Below are 26,158 nucleotides of genomic sequence, written 5' to 3'. Positions count from 1 at the left end.
CTCTGATTACTGCTTTGCACACTCTTGGCATTCTCTCCATGAGCTTCAAGAGGTAGTCACCTAAAATGGGTTTTCACTTCACAGGTGTGCTTGAAGCTCATTGAGAGAATGCCAAGAGTGTGCAAAGGGTGGCTATTTTGAAGAAACTAGAATATAAAATATGTTTTCAGTTATTTCACCTTTTTTTGTTTTTGTCACTGAAGGCATCACAACTATGAATGAACACATGTGGAGTTATGTACTTAACAAAAAAAGGTGAAATAACTGAAAACCTGTTTTATATTCTAGTTTCTTCAAAATAGCCACCCTTTGCACACTCTTGGCATTCTCTCAATGAGCTTCAAGCACACCTGTGAAGTGAAAACCCATTTCAGGTGACAACCTCTTGAAGCTCATGGAGAGAATGCCAAGAGTGTGCAAAGGGTGGCTATTTTGAAGAAACTAGAATATAAAATATGTTTTAGTTATTTCACCTCTTTTTGTTTTTGTCACTGAAGGCATCAAAACTACGAATGAACACATGTGGAGTTATGTACTTAACAAAAAAAGGTGAAATAACTGAAAACATGTTTTGTATTCTAATTTCTTCAAAATAGCCACCCTTTGCACACTCTTGGCATTCTCTCAATGAGCTTCAAGCACACCTGTGAAGTGAAAACTCATTTCAGGTGACTACCTCTTGAAGCTCATGGAGAGAATGCCAAGAGTGTGCAAAGGGTGGCTATTTTGAAGAAACTAGAATATAAAATATGTTTTTAGTTATTTCACCTCTTTTTGTTTTTGTCACTGAAGGCATCAAAACTACGAATTAACACATGTGGAGTTATGTACTTAACAAAAAAAGGTGAAATAACTGAAAACATGTTTTATATTCTAATTTCTTCAAAATAGCCACCCTTTGCACACTCTTGGCATTCTCTCAATGAGTTTCAAGCACACCTGTGAAGTGAAAACCATTTCAGGTGACTACCTCTTGAAGCTCATGGAGAGAATGCCAAGAGTGTGCAAAACAGTAATCAGAGCAAAGGGTGGCTATTTCGAAGAAGCTAGAATATAAAATATGTTTTTAGTTATTTCACCTCCTTTTGTTTTTGTCACTGAAGGCATCAAAACTACGAATGAACGCATGTGGAGTTATGTACTTAACAAAAAAAGGTGAAATAACTGAAAACATGTTTTGTATTCTAATTTCTTCAAAATAGCCACCCTTTGCACACTCTTGGCATTCTCTCAATGAGCTTCAAGCACACCTGTGAAGTGAAAACCCATTTCAGGTGACTACCTCTTGAAGCTCATGGAGAGAATACCAAGAGTGTGCAAAGGGTGGCTATTTTGAAGAAACTAGAATATTAAATATGCTTTTAGTTATTTCACCTTTTTTTTGTTTTTGTCACTGAAGGCATCAAACTATGAATGAACTCATGTGGAGTTATGTACTTAACAAAAAAAGGTGAAATAACTGAAAACCTGTTTTATATTCTAGTTTCTTCAAAATAGCCACCCTTTGCACACTCTTGGCATTCTCTCAATGAGCTTCAAGCACACCTGTGAAGTGAAAACCCATTTCAGGTGACTACCTCTTGAAGCTCTTGGAGAGAACGCCAAGAGTGTGCAAAACAGTAATCAGAGCAAAGGGTAGCTATTTTGAAGAAGCTAGAATATAAAATATGTTTTTAGTTATTTCACCTTTTTTTGTTTTTGTCACTGAAGGCATCAAAACTATGAATGAACACATGTGGAGTTACGTACTTAACAAAAAAGGTGAAATAACTGAAAACATGTTTTATATTCTAGTTTCTTCAAAATAGCCACCCTTTGCACACTCTTGGCATTCTCTCAATGAGCTTCAAGCACACCTGTGAAGTGAAAACCCATTTCAGGTGACTACCTCTTGAAGCTCATGGAGAGAATGCCAAGAGTGTGCAAAGGGTGGCTATTTTGAAGAAACTAGAATATAAAATATGTTTTTAGTTATTTCACCTTTTTTTGCTTTTGTCACTGAAGGCATCAAAACTATGAATGAACACATGTGGAGTTATGTACTTAACAAAAAAAAGGTGAAATAACTGAAAACATGTTTTATATTCGAGTTTCTTCAAAATAGCCACCCTTTGCACACTCTTGGCATTCATTCAATGAGTTTCAAGCACACCTGTGAAGTGAAAACCCATTTCAGGTGACTACCTCTTGAAGCTCATGGAGAGAATGCCAAGAGTGTGCGAAAAAGGTGATTTGAACTTAATGAAAAAGACTGAAAATAAGCCGGGGGTCTGGGGGGCCGCAGGTCATGAGCCTTCCTGGCAAATTTCTGAGCAGCTTGCATTTTCTTTTTTGTTTCTGTTTTAGTGGATTCTGCCTTGAATTATAGAGCCAATTTCTGTCTCTTCCACTTCTAACTGCTCCAAATGCAAAAATCATAAAGAGTACAAACAATGTTTATTCTATTAGCTAACTTCCTTTATCTGAATAGCCATTTGTGATTTATAGCATGACATAAGAGTCACGCTGTTTATGATGTTTATTCAATGTCACCATATAAACAGTAGAAATAATGAACAAAATGTCAGCTACACAAATGAAAATTAAATGTAGCATTTCCAACTAAACGGAAACATGACATGCCTGTAGTATAGACCGGGCTTTCTGCTCCGCCGCTCCCAGTCTGTGGAACGCTCTCCCTGACCACCTGAGGGCACCACAGACTGTGGATGCTTTTAAAAAAGGCTTAAAAACCCTTCTTTTTAAAAAAGCCTTTTTTTTTTTTAGATATATGCATACTAGTTTGAGCTATTTGGCTGTTGTAGTTTTTATTTTTATTTATTTTTTATTATCTTTTTATTTTTATTTTTTTTAATACACAGTAGCACTTTGAGGTTATTTACTCAATGTAAAGTGCTTTTTACGAATAAAATCTATTATTATTATTGCATATAAAAGGTAAAACAACGAATACAAAAAGGTAAAACAAGTTAAAGAGAATGTAAATAAAAGGAAAAAGAAGTAAGATAAAAGGTAAACAAACTGAAACAAATATTTGTTTGACTCCACTATTTACCCCAACATACACATTGAGGCTATAAAGTGTGTTTATTGTGATTACTCAGGGAATGAAACAAAATCATTCAAATAATGGACACCTGCATTCTAGTCAACACACACTTGGTGAAACCAACCTCAGTGTTGCCGTGGCTACCAGGTTCCGCCTGGTGATTGGGTGAGGACGAGTCACTGCGGGAACAAGACCCACGATGAGTGGAAGAGGGGTGGCGCCGCAGGGACAGCAGCTTACCTGTCAGGTAGCGATGAGGTGGTGTAGGTGGAGAGCGGGGTGGAGGTGAAGGAGGGAGCGGCTGCCTGGTTGGTGCTGACGTAGGTGTTGTCTGGCCATGGCGAGCACTGGAAGGGACCACCACAATCATCACTTGTCTGGGCTACTTAACCAAATGACCATCAGGAGCTCCAATCAGGTCAAAAACAATGGCTGTAGGCAACCTCCTCCTGTAACTTGTCACATGGCACTAGCTGCATTTGAATATCACAAGCAGCGTTATCTGGCTCTGCATACGCTCTAGCACTCTGCTGTTTGGTGCACACCTTCCTTAGGTTAGTTTCTGCAGCAGCAGGCGTCTTCAAAACACTGTTAGCAAGGTTCGATGTGTTGAAGCGAAATTTTTTCCCCTCCTCGATGCAAATAGTAGTGTGCCGGGAACCGATACGGACATCGGTACGATACCAGCAAGAAAAAGTGTGGGATGATATGTGCTTACATGTAAAATATGCGATACGAGCAGTCCTGCAGCGCATTTACTTGTGTGTGATATCATGTGTGATACAAGCAGTCCTGCAGCCCATTCACTTGTGTGTGATATCATGTGTGATACAAGCAGTCCTGCAGCCCATTCACTTGTGTGTGATATCATGTGTGATACAAGCAGTCCTGCAGCGTGTTTACTTGTGTGCGATATCATGTGTGCGACACAAGCAGTCCTGCAGCGCGTTTACTTGTGTGTGATATCATGTGTGATACAAGCAGTCCTGCAAAGTGTTTACTTGTGTGTGATATCATGTGTGATACAAGCAGTCCTGCAAAGTGTTTACTTGTGTGTTGTATCATGTGCGATACAATCAGTCCTGCAAAGTGTTTACTTGTGTGTGATATCATGTGTGATACAAGCAGTCCTGCAGCGTGTTTAGTTGTGTGCGATATCATGTGCGACACAAGCAGTCCTGCAGCGCGTTTACTTGTGTGTGATATCATGTGTGATACAAGCAGTCCTGCAAAGTGTTTACTTGTGTGTGATATCATGTGTGATACAAGCAGTCCTGCAAAGTGTTTACTTGTGTGTTGTATCATGTGCGATACAATCAGTCCTGCAAAGTGTTTACTTGTGTGTGATATCATGTGTGATACAAGCAGTCCTGCAGCGTGTTTAGTTGTGTGCGATATCATGTGCGACACAAGCAGTCCTGCAGCGCGTTTACTTGTGTGTGATATCATGTGTGATACAAGCAGTCCTGCAAAGTGTTTACTTGTGTGTTGTATCATGTGCGATACAAGCAGTCCTGCAGCGTGTTTAGTTGTGTGCGATATCATGTACAACACAAGCAGTCCTGCAGCCCGTTCACTTGTGTGTGATATCATGTGTGATACAAGCAGTCCTGCAGTGTGTTTACTTGTGTGCGAAATCATGTGCGACACAAGCAGTCTTGCAGCACGTTTACTTGTGTGTGATATCATGTGTGATACAAGCAGTCCTGCAGCGTGTTTACTTGTGTGCAATACAAGCAGTCCTGCAGCCCGTTCACTTGTGTGTGATATCATGTGCAACACAAGCAGTCCTTCAGCGTTTTTACTTGTGTGCGATACAAGAAGTCCTGCAGCCCGTTCACTTGTGTGTGATATAATGTGCGATACAAGCAGTCCTGCAGCGCGTTTACTTGTGAGTGATATCATGTGCAATACAAGCAGCCCTGCAGCGTGTTTACTTGTGTGCGATGTCATGTGCAACACAAGCAGTCCTGCAGCACGTTTACTTGTGTGTAATATCATGTGCGATACAAGCAGTTCTGCAGCCCCATTCACTTGTGTGTGATATCATGTGCGATACAAGCAGTCCTGCAGCCCGTTCACTTGTGTGTGATATCATGTGTGATACAAGCATTCCTGCAGCATGTTTACTTGTGTGCGATATCATGTGCGATACAAGCAGTCCTGCAGCACACACTTTCTTTTATTTCGGTCAAGCTAGCAGAAACACAACAGCACACAATAGCACACAAGCTAGTAAGTACACACGCAGTAATCATTGAACAATGAAACAACACATTTGTCAATATTAACAAGTATAAAATATTTTTAGTTGCATATTACTTACACATAAATCTAAGAACATGTCCAGCAACAAACGTGTCCGCACTATTCAACTGACTGCATCATGAGCTATTGTGGCCACTAGGCGTCGCCAAAAATAAACCATAACCACTCCACTTTACCTTAAAGACATAGTACTTACACATACAAAGTCTCCAAGGCAGAAGAGTTTTAGAACGTATCCAGTAACAAACGTGTTCGCACTATTCAACTTGCTGCATCGTGAACTATTGTGGCCACTAGGTGTCGCCAAAAAATCCACAACTACTCCACCTTAAAGACATATTACTTCCACAAAGTGTCCAAGGCAGAAGAGGGTTAGAAAGTGTCCAGTACCAAACGTGTCCACATCATTCAACTTACTGCATCAGGAGCTTAACTTCATGAATTACTGTGATATGTCGCAGTACAAATAATTGCCATACCACTTCAATTTAAAGATTACATCAGTCCATTACAGATGGTAAATACAAAATAGGTTCACTGGATCAAACTTTTCCTAACATTCCACACTACTCAATAATACACGTAGGATTCCTGCTGATATCGTACCGGACCAATATCGGTATCGGCCAATACTCAAAGCTCCAATAATCAGTATCGTGTCGCATCGGGACACTTCCAGCAAATAGCTAAAGGTAAAGTTAAAGTACCAATGATTGTCACACACACACTCTGCATTTAATAATAATAATAATAATGCATTAGATTGACCCATCACCCTTGATCACCCACTGGGAGGTGAGGGGAGCAGTGAGCAGCAGCGGTGACGCGCCCGGGAATCATTTTTGGTGATAGGACACGAAACGTCTTCCTCTGAAAAGGGGAAGCCCACGATCGACGTCATGTTTGTTTACAATGAGGTCAGGGCGTTTAAAAGGAGCGCTTGATTTGCTCACTCTAACCCACCTACAGCACGATACGGGTAACGTCACTTCATTTTGGATCCGTACAAGTATGACGTCATAATTCATCATATTTATGGTAACTGTATTTAAACATAAAATAGCAGCATGCAGTCAGCTAATGAATTATTCTGATGAGCTCAGTAAGCGTGGTGCAAAAGTGCCAGGTCAGGTGAGGAAGCACCTACTCAGTGGCCTAGTGGTTAGAGTGTCCGCCCTGAGATCGGTAGGTCGTGAGTTCAAACCCCGGCCGAGTCATACCAAAGACTATAAAAATGGGAGCCATTACCTCCCTGCTTGGCACTCAGCATCAAGGGTTGGAATTGGGGGTTAAATCACCAAAAATGATTCCTGGGCGTGGCCACCGCTGCTGCTCACTGCTCCCCTCACCTCCCAGGGGGTGATCAAGGGGATGGGTCAAATGCAGAGGACACATTTTACCACACCTAGTGTGTGTGTGACAATCATTGGTACTTTAACTTTAACTTAACTTAGTTAAACTTAACTGCCCTATTTGGGTTATACTTGTATAGCCCTTTTCTCCCTTTTTTTTTTTTAAGGAACTCAAAGCGCTTTGACACTATTTCCACATTCACCCTGCCATGCAAGGCGCTAACCAGGACCCATCAGGAGCAAGGGTGAAGTGTCTTGCTCAAGGACACAACGGACGTGACGAGGATGGTAGAAGGTGGGGATTGAACCAGGAACCCTCAGGTTGCTGGCACAGCCACTCTCCCAACTGCGCCACGTCGCCCTGATGGAAGCGTGTGACTCTAGTACAGGCCCGGGTAATTATGTCGACTCAGGGGGCCAAATTTAGAGAAGAAAATGTGTCTGGGGGGGGCCGATATAGCTATTTTTAGGAACACTAATACAAATCCTCACAATAATGTCTGATTGAATGCTGAAACGTTATGACAGCCTGAAGAAACGGAATGGAATTGTACATTTTTTTACTGAATGACACGCCCAGAATGGACATGAAAATAAAGAATGTGTGATTTACAATATTAACTATGAACGATAAAACACTGAATATTGACAACTAGGGCTGCAACTAACAACTAATTTGATAATCGATTAATCTGTCGATTATTACTCCGATTAATCGATTAATAATCGGATAAAAGAGACAAACTACATTTCTATCCTTTCCAGTATTTTATTGGGGGGAAAAAACAGCATACTGGCACCATACTTATTTTGATTATTGTTTCTCAGCTGTTTGTAAATGTTGCAGTTTATTAAATTTTTTTTTTTTAAATAGCCTCTGCGCATGCGCATAGCATAGATCCAACGAATCGATGACTAAATTAATCGCCAACTATTTTTATAATCGATTTTAATCGATTAGTTGTTGCAGCCCTATTGACAACATATGAATGTCACAAATTAAATGATAAATGGGTTATACTTGTATAGCACTTTTCTACCTTCAAGGTACTCAAAGTGCTTTGACAGTATTTCCACATTCACCCATTCACACACTGATGGCGGGAGCTGCCATGCAAGGCACAACGGACGTGACTAGGATGGTAGAAGGTGGGGATTGAACCCCAGTAACCAGCAACCCTTGGATTGCTGGCACGGCCACTCTACCAACTTCGCCACGCCGTCCCCAACACAACCCTCTCCATCGACATATTTTACAATGAAGGGAAACGCAACAAACAGCGGAATATGAACGCGAAGGTAGGGCTGGGCGATATATGGAATATACTCGATATATCGCGGGTTTGTCTGTGTGCGATATAGAAAATGACTATATCGTGATATTGCAGTATACGTTCTCACGCAGTTGCTTTTAGCTGCGGGCATTACACTACAGGCTCTTCTCACTCTTTCTTGTCTCTCCTTCTCACAGAGACATAAAACAAGCGCACCTTCTACCCGAGCAGAGAGGTAGCGGCATGGGTAACGTTAGCTGTGATGCGAGTGGTAATACGAGAGAAAGAAGGTGCGAATCTGGTAACAAATGAAGGAAGAATTAATTCCCAAGAAAAACAGCAGGGGGTCCATCTTCTGGCGGTGGTTTGTAGCATCATTTGAAAAGTCACCCACTGGAGAATGAAGAGTGTTTGAAACTCCGCATGTCAACATCTCCGTTCGGTGCCACACCAACAAAATGCCGAGGCAACCATTTCCACACCAACACCGTATGAAACAAATAGTCAACAACAGAAGGAGATAACGTCCGCAGGAACCTACCACATAGTGAAGGACATACACTATTTGATTTGCTATTATGCAGCTCATTTTTATTTGACACTTATTGAAATATCTTGTGTGACATCATGTACAAAAGTGCACTTTATTTGTTTTAAACTATTGTAGTGGCGTTCTGTACAAAAAGTGCACTTTAATTTAGTGTTGTTTTGATATGTCATCTTAGTGACATCATGCACAAAAGTGCACTAATAGCTTGTTTTAAAATGTCTCTGACAATCTTGCACTTTCTGTTTTGAAATGACATGAATGTTTGTGCCACTGATTAATAACTCTTTCATAAATACACTTTTGCTAAATTTACTTAGTTGTGATTTCCCTCTCTGCATGAAAGTTTAAAAGTAGCATATATTAATGCAGTATGAAAAAGAATGTTTTAATGTAGACACATAGAATCATCATACTGCTGTGATTATATGCATCAAGTGTTCATTCAAGGCTAAGGCAAAATATGGAGATATATATGGTGTATCGTGACATGGCCTAAAAATATTGAGATATTAATAAAAGGCCATATCGCCAAGCCCTACGCGAAGGGTAAAAAAACAAACATCTACAATCTGATATATCACTAATCTTTAGAACTTTGTTGTAAAAATCTCCTTCCACATCTGTCCCTGACACCCACATTTCAGGCTGGCCGCTCTGGAAACACTCTGTGGAAACGCTCCCCACCCACACTGCTTGGTGCCTCGTCTGAGCTGCTGTGACTTACATTACCATAGTACCGTATTTTTCGGAGTATAAGTCGCTCCAGAGTATAAGTCGAAAATGCATAATAAAGAAGGGAAAAAACATATATAAGTCGCACTGGAGAATAAGTCGCATTTTTGGGGGGAAATGTATTTGATAAAAGCCAACACCAAGAATAGACATTTGAAAGGCAATTTAAAATAAATAAAGAATAGTGAACAACAGGCTGAATAAGTGTACGTTATATGAGGCATAAATAACCAACTGAGAACGTGCCTGGTATGTTAACGTAACATATTACCGAAAAATACGGTAACTACCGTATTTTTCGGATTATAAATCGCAGTTTTTTTCCATAGTTTGGCCGGGGGTGCGATTTATACTCTGGAGCGACTTATGTGTGAAATTACTAATGGGGAACATTATCACCAGACCTATGTAAGCGTCAATATATACCTTGATGTTGCAGAAAAAAGACCATATATTTTTTTAACCGATTTCCGAACTCTAAATGGGTGAATTTTGGCGAATTAAACGCCTTTCTATTATTCGCTCTCGGAGCGATGACGTCACAATGTGACGTCGCATCGGGAAGCAATCCGCCATTTTCTCAAACACCGAGTCAAATCAGCTCAGTTATTTTCCGTTTTTTCGACTGTTTTCCGTACCTTGGAGACATCATGCCTCGTCGGTGTGTTGTCGGAGGGTGTAACAACACGAACAGGGACGGATTCAAGTTGCACCAGTGGCCCAAAGATGCGAAAGTGGCAAGAAATTGGACGTTTGTTCCGCACACTTTACCGACGAAAGCTATGCTGCGACAGAGATGGCAAGAATGTGTGGATATCCTGCGACACTCAAAGCAGATGCATTTCCAACGATAAAGTCAAAGAAATCTGCCGCCAGACCCCCATTGAATCTGCCGGAGTGTGTGAGCAATTCAGGGACAAAGGACCTCGCTAGCACGGCAAGCAATGGCGGCAGTTTGTTCCCGCAGACGAGCGAGCTAAACCCCCTGGATGTCTTGGCTCACACCGTCCCTTATGCCACCGAAGATGATCAAGAGAAGAATATCGACCCTAGCTTCCCTGGCCTGCTGACATGAGGGTATGTCTACAGAATATATTAATTGATGAAAATTGGGCTGTCTGCACTCTCAAAGTGCATGTTGTTGCCAAATGTATTTCATATGCTGTAAACCTAGTTCATAGTTGTTAGTTTTCTTTAATGCCAAACAAACACATACCAATCGTTGGTTAGAAGACGATCGCCGAATTCGTCCTCGCTTTCTCCCGTGTCGCTGGCTGTCGTGTCGTTTTCGTCGGTTTCGCTTGCATACGGTTCAAACCGATATGGCTCAATAGCTTCAGTTTCTTCTTCAATTTCGTTTTCGCTACCTGCCTCCACACTACAACCATCCGTTTCAATACATGCGTAATCTGTTGAATCGCTTAAGCCGCTGAAATCCGAGTCTGAATCCGAGCTAATGTCGCTATAGCTTGCTGTTCTTTCCGCCATGTTTGTTTGTGTTGGCATCACTATGTGACATCACAGGAAAATGGACGGGTGTATATAACGATGGTTAAAATCAGGCACTTTGAAGCTTTTTTTAGGGATATTGCGTGATGGGTAAAATTTTGAAAAAAACTTCGAAAAATATAATAAGCCACTGGGAACTGATTTTTAATGGTTTTAACAATTCTGAAATTGTGATAATGTTCCCCTTTAACACATTACCGTAAAATATCAAATAATATTATTTATCTCATTCACGTAAGAGACTAGACGTATAAGATTTCATGGGATTTAGCGATAAGGAGTGACAGATTGTTTGGTAAACGTATAGCATGTTCTATATGTTATAGTTATTTGAATGACTCTTACCATAATATGCTACGTTAACATACCAGTTGGTTATTTATGCCTCATATAACGTACACTTATTCAGCCTGTTGTTCACTATTCTTTATTTATTTTAAATTGCCTTTCAAATGTCTATTCTTGGTGTTGGCTTTTATCAAATACATTTCCCAAGAAAATGCGACTTATACTCCAGTGCGACTTATATATGCTTTTTTCCTTCTTTATTATGCATTTTCGGCCGGTGCGATTTATACTCCGGAGCGATTTATAATCCGAAAAATTCGGTAATTAGATTACCATAGTAACTAATTAGATTACCATAGTAACTAGTATACCATGCAAAAGTGCAGATTCCAACCATTGAAATTAGAGATGTCCGATAATATTGGCGTGCCAATATTATCGGCCAATAAATGCTTTAAAATGTAATATCGGAAATTATCGGTATCCTTTGTTTTTATTATTGTAATCGTTTTTAAAAAAAAATTAAATCAACATAAAAAACACAAGATACACTTACAATTAGTGCGCCAACCCAAAAAACCTCCCTCCCCCATTTACACAAAAGGGTTGTTTCTTTCTGTTATTAATATTCTGGTTCCTACATTATATATCAATATATATCAATACAGTCTGCAAGGGATACAGTACATAAGCACACATGATTGTGCGTGCTGCTGGTCCACTAATAGTACTAACCTTTAACAGTTCATTTGACTCATTTTCATTACCGTAATTACTAGTTTCTATGTAACTGTTTATATATTGTTTTACTTCTTTTTTATTCAAGAAAATGTTTTTAATTTATTTATCTTATTTTATTTTATAATTTTTTTTAAAAAGTACCTTATCTTCACCATACTTGGTTGTCCAAATTAGGCATAATAATGTGTTTATTCCACGACTGTATATATCGGTTGATATTGGTATCGGTAATTAAGAGTTGGACAATATCGGATATCAGCAAAAAAGCCATTATCGGACATCCCTAATTGAAATACTTTGTATAGTTCAAGACTTTCGGTCATTTGAAAACATCACTGCACATCATAATGGCAGCTACACTTTCCATCTTAAACATCTATAAAAATTATTTGGGAATGTTCGGCGGGCCAGATTGAATTTGCCCAGATCTGCTCTAATAGCTAACTGCATGTGCGGGCGGTTAGAAGAAACGGGATGCTTACGCTGCCTCTCTTGGCCAGGGAGTCGCCACAGTCGGCGGGAAGTGTCCGCTTGCTGGACTTCTTCAGCTCGTGGTCGCCGGCCTCCTCGATGATGGGCTCCAGTCTGGTCTAAGTGCGACACACACGGTGAAGCGAGGACGGAGACGGGCGAGTGCAGTCCGCTGCCAGCACTGACCTCACACAGGATAGTGGTATCGTAAGAAGGCTGGTACTTCTCCTTCTCCTGAGGGCTTCTCTTCTCCATCTTCTCTCGGTCCGTCTTCTGCTTACGGTCCGCGCCCTTTGGCTGACAGGCAGGGCCGGGGGGGAGGAAAGACTTAACCACGGCGCGCGGCTCGGGAGCGACCACAAGAGGGCGACGGCGTACCTTGAAGACTTTAATTTGGCAGGAGGCCGAGTGCAGGTGCTCCAGGTACTCGCCGTTATCTCCCTGAGCGAAGGTGTCGAACTGGATCCTGAAGGGGACGCCCTTCTCGCCGCCATGCTTCCTGGGCGTGAACTCGGTGCTGATGCAGTGCACCTGCGGGGGGCGCGGTCAAACCATCAAACGATTTGAGGCAGTGAGGCAGAAGGGAGGAGGACGAGTGCACTACCTGCACAAACACAGACGCTCTTTTGTTCAAGTCCCACAGGAACTCGGCCGCATTCAGCTGGGCAAGGTGCGTCTTGGGCTCCAGGATGCCCACCGACATGGGAATATCTGCCACACACACACACACACACACACACAGAGACACACACACACACACACACACACACACACACACACTAGATCAGGGGTGTCCACATTCTAAAACTACTAATGATAAATACATTTAAAAAGTGGCATAAAAGAGCAAACAGGTGTAATGTAGCGAGAGAATAAGTTGCATTCTTGACTTTAATAACATAATGCGGCCATGAATGCTGCTTTTTTTAAATGGTCATTGCTCAAAAAATAACAATAAATCAAATAAATGTTGTGAATTATTGACCTAATCAAGGCTCCAATTACCTACCGGTACATCAAATATTCCACCTTGAAATATTTTTCTGGGGAAAATATTGCATATTTTGTGTATTTGCCAAATAAAAAAGTATGTTTTCTTTGACAAACAGGGCATTACAAAAAATTAAATAAAATAAAATAAAAAAACATTAAACAAATAATATAAACTTATAATTGCCGGATAATCTATAGATTTGAGCATTGAAAGTAAAACAAATAAAAATAGTGTATTACATCCATCCATCCATTTTCTACCGCTTGTCCCTTTTGGAGTCGCGGGGGGTCGCTGGAGCCTATATTTTTTTAAATTTTTATGAGTGGGGCCCTTTTGGATCCACAATCATTTGAGTGACATTTTTCTTTTAACGGTCATTGCTCAAAAAATACCAATAAATTCAAATAAATGTTGTGAATTATTGACCTAATCAAGGCTACAATTACTTCACATCAAATATTCCACTTTGAAATATTTTTTTGGGGAAAATATTGCATATTTTGTGTATTTTCCAAATAAAAAAGTATGTTTTCTTTGACAAACAGGGCATAAAAAAACTATACAAAAAAAAAAATATATATATAAACTTATGATTGCCGGATAATCTATAGATTTCAGCATTGAAAGTAAAACAAATAAAAATAGTGTATTACATATTTTTTAACATTTTTATGAGTGGGGCCCTTTTGGATCCGCAAACATTTTAGTGACATTTTTCTTTTAACGGTCATTGCTAAAAAAATAACAATAAATTAAAATAAATGTTGTAATTTATTGACCTATTTAACGCTTCAATTACTTCACATCAAATATTCCACTTGGAAATATTTTTGGGGAAAAATATTGCATATTTTGTGTATTTGCCAAATAAAAAAGTATGTTTTCTTTGACAAACAGGGCAGGAAAAAAACTATACAAAAAAAAAACATTTAAAAAATAATATACATTTATAATTGCCGGATAATCTATAGATTTGAGCATTGAAAGTAAAAAAAATTAAAATAGTGTATTACATTTTTTTATTTTTTTTTAATGAGTGGGGCCTTTTTGGCTCCGCAAACATTTTAGTGATATTTTTTATTTTAACGGTCATTGCTCAAAAAATAACAATAAATTCAAATAAATGTTGTGAATTATTGACCTATTTAACGCTCCAATTACTTCACATCAAATATTCCACTTTGAAATATTTTTTTGGGGAATATATTGCATATTTTGTGTATTTTCCAAATAAAAAAGTATGTTTTCTTTGACAAACAGGGCATAAAAAAACTATACAAAAAAAAAAATATATATATATAAACTTATGATTGCCGGATAATCTATAGATTGCAGCATTGAAAGTAAAACAAATAAAAATAGTGTATTACATATTTTTTAACATTTTTATGAGTGGGGCCCTTTTGGATCCGCAAACATTTAAGTGACATTTTTCTTTTAACTGTCATTGCTAAAAAAATAACAATAAATTAAAATAAATGTTGTAATTTATTGACCTATTTAACGCTTCAAATACTTCACATCAAATATTCCACTTGGAAATATTTTTGGGGAAAAATATTGCATATTTTGTGTTTTGCCAAATAGTAAACTATGTTTTCTTTGACAAACAGGGCATAAAAAAAACTATACAAAAAAGAAAACATTAAAAAAATATGCATATTTTGTGTTTTGCCAAATAAAAAAGTATGTTTTCTAGAGATTTAAGCTTTGAAAGTTAAAAAAAAGTAAAAACCAGTGTATGACATATTTCTAACACTTTTATGAGTGGGGGCCCTTTTGCATCCGCAAAAATTTTAGTGGATTTTTGTCATTGTTCAAAAAATAACAATGAATCAATGTTATGAATTATTGACCTATTTAAGGCTGCAGTTACTTCACATCAAATATTCCACTTTGAAATATTTTTGGGGGGACAATATTGCATATTTTGTGTTTTTGCCATAAAAAACAAGGTTTTCTTTTAACATAAAGGGCATACAATATTTAAAAAACAATTAACCTTATATGGACTCATAGAGCTGAAAATTATCTAGAGATTTAAGCGGCGAAAGTAAAAAAAATAAAAATAAATAGTGTATGACTTATTTTTTACACTTATATGAGTATGGTCCTTTTGGATCCCTAAGAATTTTAGTAGGATTTTTTTTAACTGTCATTGTTCAAATACTAATAATGAATTTAAATATATGTTATGAATTATTGACCTATTCAGTGCTCCAATTACTTCACATCAAATATTCCACTTTGAAATATTTTTTGGGGACAATATTGCATATTTTGTGCTATTGTCATAAAAAACAAGGTATTCTTTTAACAAAAAGGGCACTAAATCATTTTTTTCAAAATAAACTTGATATGGACAAATATATCTGAAGATGCTGTAGAGATTTAAGCATTGAAAGTAAAAAAATAAATAAAAAATAGAGTGAAATTTAACACTTTTATGAGTGGGGAGGCCCTTTTGGTTCCACAAAATTTTTAGTGTGAATTTTTATTTTTTTTAACTGTCCATTGTTCAAAAAATAACAATAATTTAAAATAAATGTTGTTATGAATTATTAACTTATTCAAGGCTCCAATTACTTCACATCAAATATTCTGCTTTGAAATATTTTGTGGGGACAATATTGCATATTTTGTGTTTTTGCCATAAAAAAACAAGGTTTTATTTTAACAAAAAGGGCACAACATATTGTAAAACTAATTAAATAAACAAAAAACTTTATATGGACAGATAGATCTAAAGATGCTCTAAAGATTTAAGTGTTGAAAATATAAATAATTAAACAGTGTATTACTTATTTTTAACATTTGTATGAGTGGGGCCCTTTTGGATACCCAATAATGTTAGTGGGATTTTTTTAAACTGTCATTGTTCAAATATTAATAATAAATTAAAATCAATGTTGTTTTGAATTATTGACCTATTCAAGGCTCCAATTACTTCACATCAAATATTGCACTTTGAAATATTTTTGGGGGTACAATATTGCATATTTTGTGTTTTTGCCATAATAGAACAAGATTTTCTTTTCACAAAAAGGGCATAAAAATTTGTAAAACTAATTCAAAAAATGGACAGATAGATCTGAAGATGCTTTAGAGATGCAAGCGTTGAAAATATAAATAATTAAAATAGTGTATTACTTATTTTTAACACTTTTATGAGTGGGGCCTTTTTGGATACCCAATAAGTTTAGTGGGATTTTTTTTAACGGCCATTGTTAAAAAATTAATCATTAATTTAAATAAATGTTATGAATTATTGACCTATTCAAGGCTCCAATTACTTCACATAAAATATTCCACTTTGAAATATTTTTTGGGGGGGGGGTACAATATTGCATATTTTGTGTTTTTGCCATAATAAAACAAGATTTTCTTTTCACAAAAAGGGCATAAAATATTCTAAAACTAATTTAAAAAATGGACAGGTAGATCTGAAGATGCTTTAGAGATGTAAGCGTTGAAAATATAAATAATTAAAATAGTGTATTACTTATTTTTAACACTTTTATGAGTGGGGGCCATTTTGGATCTCCAATCATTTTAGTGGGATTTTTTAACGGCCATTGTTCAAAAATGAATAAATAATTTAAATAAATGTTATGAATTATTGACCTATTCAAGGCTCCAATTACTTCACATCAAATATTCCACTTTGAAATATTTTTGGGGGGACAATATTGCATATTTTGTGTTTTTGCCATAATAAAACAAGATTTTCTTTTCACAAAAAGGGCATAAAATGTTCTAAAATTATTGGATTTTTTTAAATAATTAAAATAGCGTATTACTTATTTGTAACACTTTTATGAGTGGGGCCCTTTTGGATCTCCAATAACTTTAGTGGGATTGTTTTAACGGCCATTGTTCAAAAATGTATAATTAATTTAAATAAATGTTATGAATTATTGACCTATTCAAGGCTCCAATTACTTCACATCAAATATTCCACTTTGAAATATTTTTGGGGGGACAATATTGCATATTTTGTGTTTTTGCCATAAGAAAAATGTTTAGTTTTTTTTAACAAAGAGGACATAAAATATTAACAAAAAGGGCATAAAATGTAAAAAAAACCCTAATAAATAGAAAACAAAAACGTTATATGGACATATAAATCTGGAAATTAAACTAGTGATTTAAGCATTGAAAAAAAAAAACTACATATGACTTATTTTTAATATTCTTTATGACCCTTCCTGGTCCCTGGGACTAAACTTGAGGAGGGCCCTAAAGGTTAAAAAACTGTACATTTTGTATTGGTTCTGAAAATGAAAAATTTCCATCAGTGGAAAAAGTTTGGACAGCCCTGCTTTTAACGAACAATACTGGAAAGCGTGAGAAGTCATTACCGATATCAAGTAGACGGTCGCCAGGGCGATTCCACTTCCAGCCCTCCAGCTGCTGGTGCTCCGTGTACTGCAGCCGCCGGTCGTGGAACACAACTCTCACGATGCTCTACACAAACACAAGCAAACACACAATGTACGAGGATATGTGACGGTTGTGCACACGTGCCAAGAAACCCACCTTCACCAGCTTGTTGTTGAGTTCTGGCAACTCATCGGGCTTCCTGTTGTCCAACATGCGTACCTCGTAAGACTGGCCTGACAGCACAAAACGTCATCTTGTTGATTTATTGTGTATTATTTCTTTGTGTGCAGCCGTGCAGGGCAGATTAGGTAAATATTTCAATATTCAAAGAACTAACTCAAATTATTAAGATATTTTTTTAAGTCATTTAAATTAAATTATAATAAAATATTCTGAAGAAATAAGAATATATCAAGTGTAAATTGTTGCTTAAATGAAACAATCTTGTTTTTTAAATTAAATACATTTAGTGAAATAAATCAATCCACGTGGATTGGAAAAAAAGTATGGATGCACGATATTTTTTTCAAGTCAATATAGATACAGATACATAAAATAATAATAAAATATTCTGAAGAAATAAGAACATTAAATGTAATATAAATGTTCCCTAAATGCAAAAAATGTTCATCAAATTAGTGAAATAAATTAATCCACGTGGATGGAAGAAAAAAAAAGTAGGGATATACGATACATTTTTTTCAAGTCATTATGGATACAGATATATAAAATAATAATGAAATATTCTGAAGAACAGACTTTCCTCTCCCCAGCCACTTCGTCTAGCTCTTCCCGAGGGATCCCGAGGCGTTCCCAGGCCAGCCGGGAGACATAGTCTTCCCAACGTGTCCTGGGTCTTCCCCGTGGCCTCCTACCGGTCGGACGTGCCCTAAACACCTCCCTAGGGAGGCGATCGGGTGGCATCCTGACCAGATGCCCGAACCACCTCATCTGGCGCCTCTCAATGTGGAGGAGCAGCGGCTTTACTTTGAGCTCCCCTCGGATGACAGAACTTCTCACCCTATCTCTAAGGGAGAGCCCCGCCACCCAGCGGAGGAAACTCATTTCGGCCGCTTGTACCCGTGATCTTGTCTTTTCGGTCATAACCCAAAGCTCATGACCATAGGTGAGGATGGGAACGTAGATCGACCGGTAAATTGAGAGCTTTGCCTTCCGGCTCAGCTCCTTCTTCACCACAACGGATCGATACAGCGTCCGTTACTGAAGACGCCGCACCGATCCGCCTGTCAATCTCACGATTCACTCTTCCCTCACTCGTGAACAAGACTCCGAGGTACTTGAACTCCTCCACTTGGGGCAGGGTCTCCTCCGCAACCCGGAGATGGCACTCCACCCTTTTCCGGGAGAGAACCATGGACTCGGACTTGGAGGTGCTGATTCTCATCCCAGTTGCTTCACACTCGGCTGCGAACCGATCCAGTGAGAGCTGAAGATCCTGGCCAGATGAAGCCATCAGGACCACATCATCTGCAAAAAGCAGAGACCTAATCCTGCAGCCACCAAACCAGATCCCCTCAACGCCTTGACTGCGCCTAGAAATTCTGTCCATAAAAGTTATGAACAGAATCGGTGACAAAGGGCAGCCTTGGCGGAGTCCAACCCTCACTGGAAACGTGTCCGACTTACTGCCGGCAATGCGGACCAAGCTCTGACACTGATCATACAGGGAGCGGACCGCCACAATCAGACAGTCCGATACCCCATACTCTCTGAGCACTCTCCACAGGACTTCCCGAGGGACACGGTCGAATGCCTTCTCCAAGTCTTGCTTCTACTAATAAAAGTAATATTTTTTATTTGTCGTGATACTACCGCAAAAGGGACAAGCGGCAGAAAATGGATGGTAATAACATATTCATGTTTAAACATTTGTAAGATAGATTTAACCGCAGTTTGTGTACACTTTTCTTTGCCGCATATTCTTGCTGGCGTTTCATTTCAGGTGACTGATTAGGTTTAATGTGTTGAAGTACGAATTTTATTTTCCTTTGCGGAATGTTTGCAGCACATTTGGTGCAAGTAGCACCAGTAAATGTCTTCCTTGGGAAAAGTAAACGCGTCCCACACCGTCGACGACCATGTTTGTTTACAAACAGCTCGGGGGATGTTTCGGAGAAAGGGAGTGCTTGATTTGTACGCCCTCAGCCACCTACAGCACAGTACAGGTAATCTCAACTCACTGGAGCATTTGAAAAAAAGGTTACTGGATTAATCGATATGTGGTCATAATTGCTCCGATTTATCACACGTGTATCCAAGGCGACGAGTTTAAGCCAAGTTGAATCCAGATCTGATCCAGACGTGCCACATTTTGAATGTAAACCTGATGGGACTCTTATAGACTTGATATTTTCCACGCCTGGTCTGCTTCCGTGCAAGACACACAGGTGACCAGGACACCCACCTTGGTTGAGGTATGTGAGCGTCTCGTCGTGCAGCTTGACGGCCGGCGAGGTGGCAGCGCACAGCACGTACTGGAATGGCGGGTTTTTGGTCTCGTTTACTGGGGGCAGGCTGGAGTCCTCCTGCTTGAAGATGGGCAGGGCCAGCACGTCGCTGGGAGAGAGAGAGAGAGAGAGAGAGAGAGAGTAAGGCGAGTGAGTGAGTGAGTGGATAAGTGAGTAGGTAAGTGAGCATGTGAGAGAGTAGGTGGGTGAGTTAGTCAGGTGAGTGAGTGAGTACGTGAATTAGTGAATAGGTGGGTGAGAGCGTGAGAGAGTAGGTGGGTGAGTAAGTGGGCGAGTTAGTCGGGTGAGTGAGTGAGTACGTGAATAGATGGGTGAGTAGGTAACTAATTGAGTGGATGAGTGGGTCAGCTGAGTGAATGAGTGAGTAGGTGAGTGAGTCAGGTGAGTAAATGAGTGAGTCAGGTGAATGAATGAGTGTGTGAGTGAGTGAGTCAGCTGGGTGAATAAGTGAGTGGGTGGGTGAGTGAGCTGAGTAAATGAGTAGGTGAGTGAATCTGCTGAGTAAATGAGTGAGTAGGTAGGTGAGTCAAGTAAATGAGTAAATGAGTGAGTGAGTCAGCTGAGTAAATGAGTAGGTGAGTGAATCTGCTGAGTAAATGAGTGAGTAGGTAGGTGAGTCAAGTAAATGAGTAAATGAGTGAGTGAATCTGCTGAGTAAATGAGTGAGTAGGTATGTGAGTCAAGTAAATGAGTAAATGAGTGAGTGAGTGAGCTCAGTAAATGAGTAGGTGAGTGAATCTGCTGAGTAAATGAGTGAGTAGGTAGGTGAGTCAAGTAAATGAGTAAATGAGTGAGTGAGTCAGCTGAGTAAATGAGTAGGTGAGTGAATCTGCTGAGTAAATGAGTGAGTAGGTAGGTGAGTCAAGTAAATGAGTAAATGAGTGAGTGAATCTGCTGAGTAAATGAGTGAGTAGGTAGGTGAGTCAAGTAAATGAGTAAATGAGTGAGTGAGTGAGCTGAGTAAATGAGTAGGTGAGTGAATCTGCTGAGTAAATGAGTGAGTAGGTAGGTGAGTCAAGTAAATGAGTAAATGAGTGAGTGAGTCAGCTGAGTAAATGAGGGAGTTGGTGAGTGGCTGAGTGGGAGAGTGAGTAGGTGAGTGAGTGAATAGGTTAGTGAGAATGTGTGAACGATTAGTGGAGTGAGTGTGTGAGTCAGGTGAGTAAATGAGTGAGTCAGGTGAATGAATGAGTGAGTAAGGGAGTGAGAAAGTAGGTGAGTAAGTGATAGAGATAGTGTGTGGGCATAGTTAGTTAGTTGAATGAGTGCATGACTAAGTAGGTGAGTAAGTGAGAGAGAGTGTGTGGGTTTAGTTAGTTGAATGAGTGCATGAATAAGTACATGAGTGAGTGTGTGAGTAGGTTAGTGAGTAGGTGAGTGAGAAAGTGAATGAGTGAGGAGGTGAGTGAGTGAGGAGGTGAGTGAGTGAATGAGTGTGAAGGTGAGTGAGTAGGTAATCTGCTGAGTAAACGATTTAGTAGGTAAGTGAGTCAAGTAAATGAGTGAGTGAGTCAGCTGAGTAAATGAGGGAGTTGGTGAGTGGCTGAGTGGGAGAGTGAGTACGTGAATGAGTGAATAGGTTAGTGAGAATGTGTGAACGATTAGTGGAGTGAGTCTGTGAGTCAGGTGAGTAAATGAGTGAGTCAGGTGAATGAATGAGTGAATAAGTGAGTAAGTGGGTGAGTGAGTGAGCTGAGTAAATGAGTAGGTGAGTGAATCTGCTGAGTCAATGAGTGAGTAGGTAAGTGAGTCAAGTAAATGAGTGAGTGAGTCAGATGAGTAAATGAGGGAGTTGGTGAGTGGCTGAGTGGGAGAGTGAGTATGTGAATGAGGGAATAGGTTAGTGAGAATGTGTGAACGATTAGTGGAGTGAGTGTGTGAGTCAGGTGAGTGAATGAGTGAGTAAGCGAGTGAGTAAGTGGTAGTGAGTGAGTAGGTGAGTAAGTAAGAGAGAGTGTGTGGGCTTAGTTAGTGAGTTGAATGAGTGCATGACTAAGTAGGTGACTAAGTGAGAGAGAGTGTGTGGGTTTAGTTAGTTGAATGAGTGCATGAATAAGTACATGAGTGAGAGTGTGAGTAGGTGAGTGAGAAAGTGAATGAGTGAGGAGGTGAGTGAGTAGGTGAGTTAGTAGGTGAGTGAGTGAATGAGTGTGAAGGTGAATGAGTAGGTGAGTGAGTGAGTGAGTGAGTGAGTGAGTGAGTGAGTCAGTGGATGAGTGAGTAGGTAAGAGAGCAGGTGGGTGAGTTAGTCAGGTGAGTGAGTGCGTCAGTGGATAAGTGAGTAGGTAAGTGAGTAGGTGGGTGAGTTAGTCAGCTGAGTGAGTGAGTCAGTGGATGAGTGAGTAGGTAAGTGAGTAGGTGGGTGAGTTAGTCAGGTGAGTGAGTGAGTCAGTGGATGAGTGAGTAGATAAGTGAGTGAGTTAGTCAGGTGAGAGAGTGAGTGAGTGAATAGGTGGGTGAGTGCATGAGTAGGTAACTAAATGAGTGAGTGAGTAAGTGAGTGAGTAAGCGAGTGAGTAAATGAGTGAATGAGTGAGCAGGTGAGTATGAGAGAGAGTGTGGGTGAGTGAGTGCTTAAGTAGGTGTGTGATTTACAGAAGGGAATGAGTGAGAAGGTGAGTGAGTAAGAAAGTGAATGAGTTAGTAGGTGAGTGAGTGAATGAGTGTGAAGGTGAGTGAGTAGGTGAGTGAGTGAGTCAGTGAATGAGTGAGTAGGTAAGTGAGTAGGTGGGTGAGTTAGTCAGGTGAGTGAGTGAGTGAGTGAGTGAATAGGTGGGTGAGTGCATGAGTAGGTAACTAAATAGTAAGTGAGTAAGTGAGTGAGTCAGCTGAGTGAATGAGTGAGTAAGCGAGTGAGTGAATGAGTGAGCAGGTGAGTATGAGAGAGAGTGTGGGTGAGTGAGTGCTTAAGTAGGTGTGTGATTTACAGAAGGGAATGAGTGAGAAGGTGAGTGAGTAAGAAAGTGAATGAGTTAGTAGGTGAGTGAGTGAATGAGTGTGAAGGTGAGTGAGTAGGTGAGTGAGTGAGTCAGTGAATGAGTGAGTAGGTAAGTGAGTAGGTGGGTGAGTTAGTCAGGTGAGTGAGTGAGTGAGTGAATAGGTGGGTGAGTGCATGAGTAGGTAACTAAATAGTAAGTGAGTAAGTGAGTGAGTCAGCTGAGTGAATGAGTGAGTAAGCGAGTGAGTGAATGAGTGAGCAGGTGAGTATGAGAGAGAGTGTGGGTGAGTGAGTGCTTAAGTAGGTGTGTGATTTACAGAAGGGAATGAGTGAGAAGGTGAGTGAGTAAGAAAGTGAATGAGTTAGTAGGTGAGTGAGTGAATGAGTGTGAAGGTGAGTGAGTAGGTGAGTGAGTGAGTCAGTGAATGAGTGAGTAGGTAAGTGAGTAGGTGGGTGAGTTAGTCAGGTGAGTGAGTGAGTGAGTGAATAGGTGGGTGAGTGCATGAGTAGGTAACTAAATAGTGAGTGAGTAAGTGAGTGAGTCAGCTGAGTGAATGAGTGAGTAAGCGAGTGAGTGAATGAGTGAGCAGGTGAGTATGAGAGAGAGTGTGGGTGAGTGAGTGCATAAGTAGGTGTGTGATTTAGGTAAGTGAACGAGTGAGAGGGTGAGTGAGTGAGTGAGTGAGCGGATGTGATAGAGAATGTGCTGACACCTTCAGGCCAAACTAAGTCAGGGAAAAAGATCCAAAGATGAAATATTTCATTCATACTGAGATGACCTGAGAAGAAGATGAATGAAACAACTACTATGTGCTTGTTGTCACAGGGATATCTAACTAACTATCACATCCTTACTTCATGGCATTATGGATCCTCCCATTTTTAGGAGAAGCGACAAAGGCTGACCATCCATCACATGTCTTACCAGCAGCCTGACATTATATATTACACGTTATATATGCATTCATTATGTATGCACGCATTGTATGTGCAAACACTGTACATGCATATATCATACTGTATGTGCATGCATGTGTTGTATATGCATACATAATACAAACCCCGTTTCCATATGAGTTGGGAAATTGTGTTAGATGTAAATATAAACGGAATACAATGATTTGCAAATCATCTTCAACCCATATTCAATTGAACGCACTACAAAGACAAGATATTTGATGTTCAAACTCAAACTTTATTTTTTTTTTGCAAATAATAATTGACTTAGAATTTCATGGCTGCAACACGTGCCAAAGTAGTTGGGAAAGGGCATGCTCACCACTGTGTTACATCACCTTTCCTTTTAACAACACTCAGTAAACGTTTGGGAACTGAGGAGACACATTTTTTAAGCTTCTCAGGTGGAATTCTTTCCCATTCTTGCTTGATATACAGCTTAAGTTGTTCAACAGTCCGGGGGTCTCCGTTGTGGTATTTTAGGCTTCATAATGCGCCACACATTTTCAATGGGAGACAGGTCTGGACTACAGGCAGGCCAGTCTAGTACCCACACTCTTTTACTATGAAGCCACGTTCATGTAACACGTGGCTTGGCATTGTCTTGCTGAAATAAGCAGGGGCGTCCATGGTAAAGTTGCTTGGATGGCAACATATGTTGCTCCAAACCCTGTATGTACCTTTCAGCATTAATGGCGCCTTCACAGATGTGTAAGTTACCCATGTCTTGAGCACTAATACACCCCCATACCATCACAGATGCTGGCTTTTACACTTTGCGCCTATAACAATCCGGATGGTTCTTTTCCTTTTTGGTCCAGAGGACACGACGTCCACAGTTTCCAAAAACAATTTGAAATGTGGACTCGTCAGACCACAGAACACTTTTCCACTTTGTATCAGTCCATCTTAGATGAGCTCAGGCCCAGCGAAGCCGACGGCGTTTCTGGGTGTTGTTGATCAACGGTTTTCGCCTTGCATAGGAGAGTTTTAACTTGCACGTACAGATGTAGCGACCAACTGTAGTTACTGACAGTGGGTTTCTGAAGTGTTCCTGAGCCCATGTGGTGATATCCTTTTACACACTGATGTCGCTTGTTGATGCAGTACAGCCTGAGGGATCGAAGGTCACGGGCTTAGCTGCTTACGTGCAGTGATTTCTCCAGATTCTCTGAACCCTTTGATGATAATACGGACCGTAGATGGTGAAATCCCTAAATTCCTTGCAATAGCTGGTTGAAAAAGGTTTTTCTTAAACTGTTCAACAATTCGCTCACACATTTGTTGACAAAGTGGTGACCCTCGCCCCATCCTTGTTTGTGAATGACTGAGCATTTCATGGAATCTACTTTTATACCCAATCATGGCACCCACCTGTTCCCAATTAGCCTGTTCACCTGTGGGATGTTCCAAATAAGTGTTTGATGAGCATTCCTCAACTTTATCAGTATTTATTGCCACCTTTCCCAACTTCTTTGTCACGTGTTGCTGGCATCAAATTCTAAAGTTAATGATTATTTGCAAAAAAAAAAGAAAAGTTTATCAGTTTGAACATCAAATATGTTGTCTTTGTAGCATATTCAACTGAATATGGGTTGAAAATGATTTGCAAATCATTGTATTCTGTTTATATTTACATCTAACACAATTTCCCAACTCATATGGAAACGGGGTTTGTAGGTGGGGTTCAAACCAGGAACTCTCCCAACCGCGCCACGCCGACCCCAAAGTGTAAAGAGTAAAGTGCGTTCACTTCAAACTGACACAGCGTGCGTGACTGATGAACTTTTGAGGAGGAAATATTGTTGTTATGTGGTGTTGCTTCCTTATTTGTCACTATTCCAAGCTGATTTCAATGTGTAGCAGCAGCAGCTGAACTAAATGTGACAGCGTGTCATAATAATGTTGGTCAGCTGGAACAAAAAAAAATACTATAATAATCTTCAGTCCTCATGGACCGACCTAATTAGGAACCGGTACCCAAACAATGCCGGTATTAAGTTTATCAGTTTGAACATCAAATATGTTGTCTTTGTAGCATATTCAACTGAATATGGGTTGAAAATGATTTGCAAATCATTGTATTCCGTTTATATTTACATCTAACACAATTTCCCAACTCATATGGAAACGGGGTTTGTACATGCATATATTATATGTGCA

At 39.6% G+C, this 26,158-nt stretch overlaps 1 protein-coding gene across 3 annotated transcripts in view; it reads right to left on the bottom strand.

Moving 5' to 3' along the window:
- ubp1 (upstream binding protein 1) overlaps positions 1–26,158 on the bottom strand; it is a 65,011-nt gene that overhangs the window by 13,060 nt on the left and 25,793 nt on the right. For all 3 annotated transcript variants that reach the window (XM_061931389.1, XM_061931388.1, XM_061931390.1), the window contains exons 2-10: positions 20,037–20,188; positions 17,768–17,844; positions 17,590–17,695; positions 12,839–12,945; positions 12,613–12,765; positions 12,421–12,531; positions 12,246–12,353; positions 3,290–3,396; positions 3,174–3,228 (exon numbers count right to left, since the gene is read on the bottom strand). In XM_061931389.1, the coding sequence (XP_061787373.1) occupies positions 3,174–3,228; positions 3,290–3,396; positions 12,246–12,353; positions 12,421–12,531; positions 12,613–12,765; positions 12,839–12,945; positions 17,590–17,695; positions 17,768–17,844; positions 20,037–20,188 (976 nt within the window). The remainder of the gene's footprint in view (positions 1–3,173; positions 3,229–3,289; positions 3,397–12,245; positions 12,354–12,420; positions 12,532–12,612; positions 12,766–12,838; positions 12,946–17,589; positions 17,696–17,767; positions 17,845–20,036; positions 20,189–26,158) is intronic.

This window comes from Nerophis lumbriciformis, linkage group LG37 (assembly GCF_033978685.3).
Source record: "Nerophis lumbriciformis linkage group LG37, RoL_Nlum_v2.1, whole genome shotgun sequence".
In the NCBI taxonomy this organism is placed as follows: Eukaryota; Metazoa; Chordata; class Actinopteri; order Syngnathiformes; family Syngnathidae; genus Nerophis; species Nerophis lumbriciformis.
Note: the sequence above shows the minus strand (reverse complement) of the source record. Positions and strands in the feature narration are given on the sequence as shown.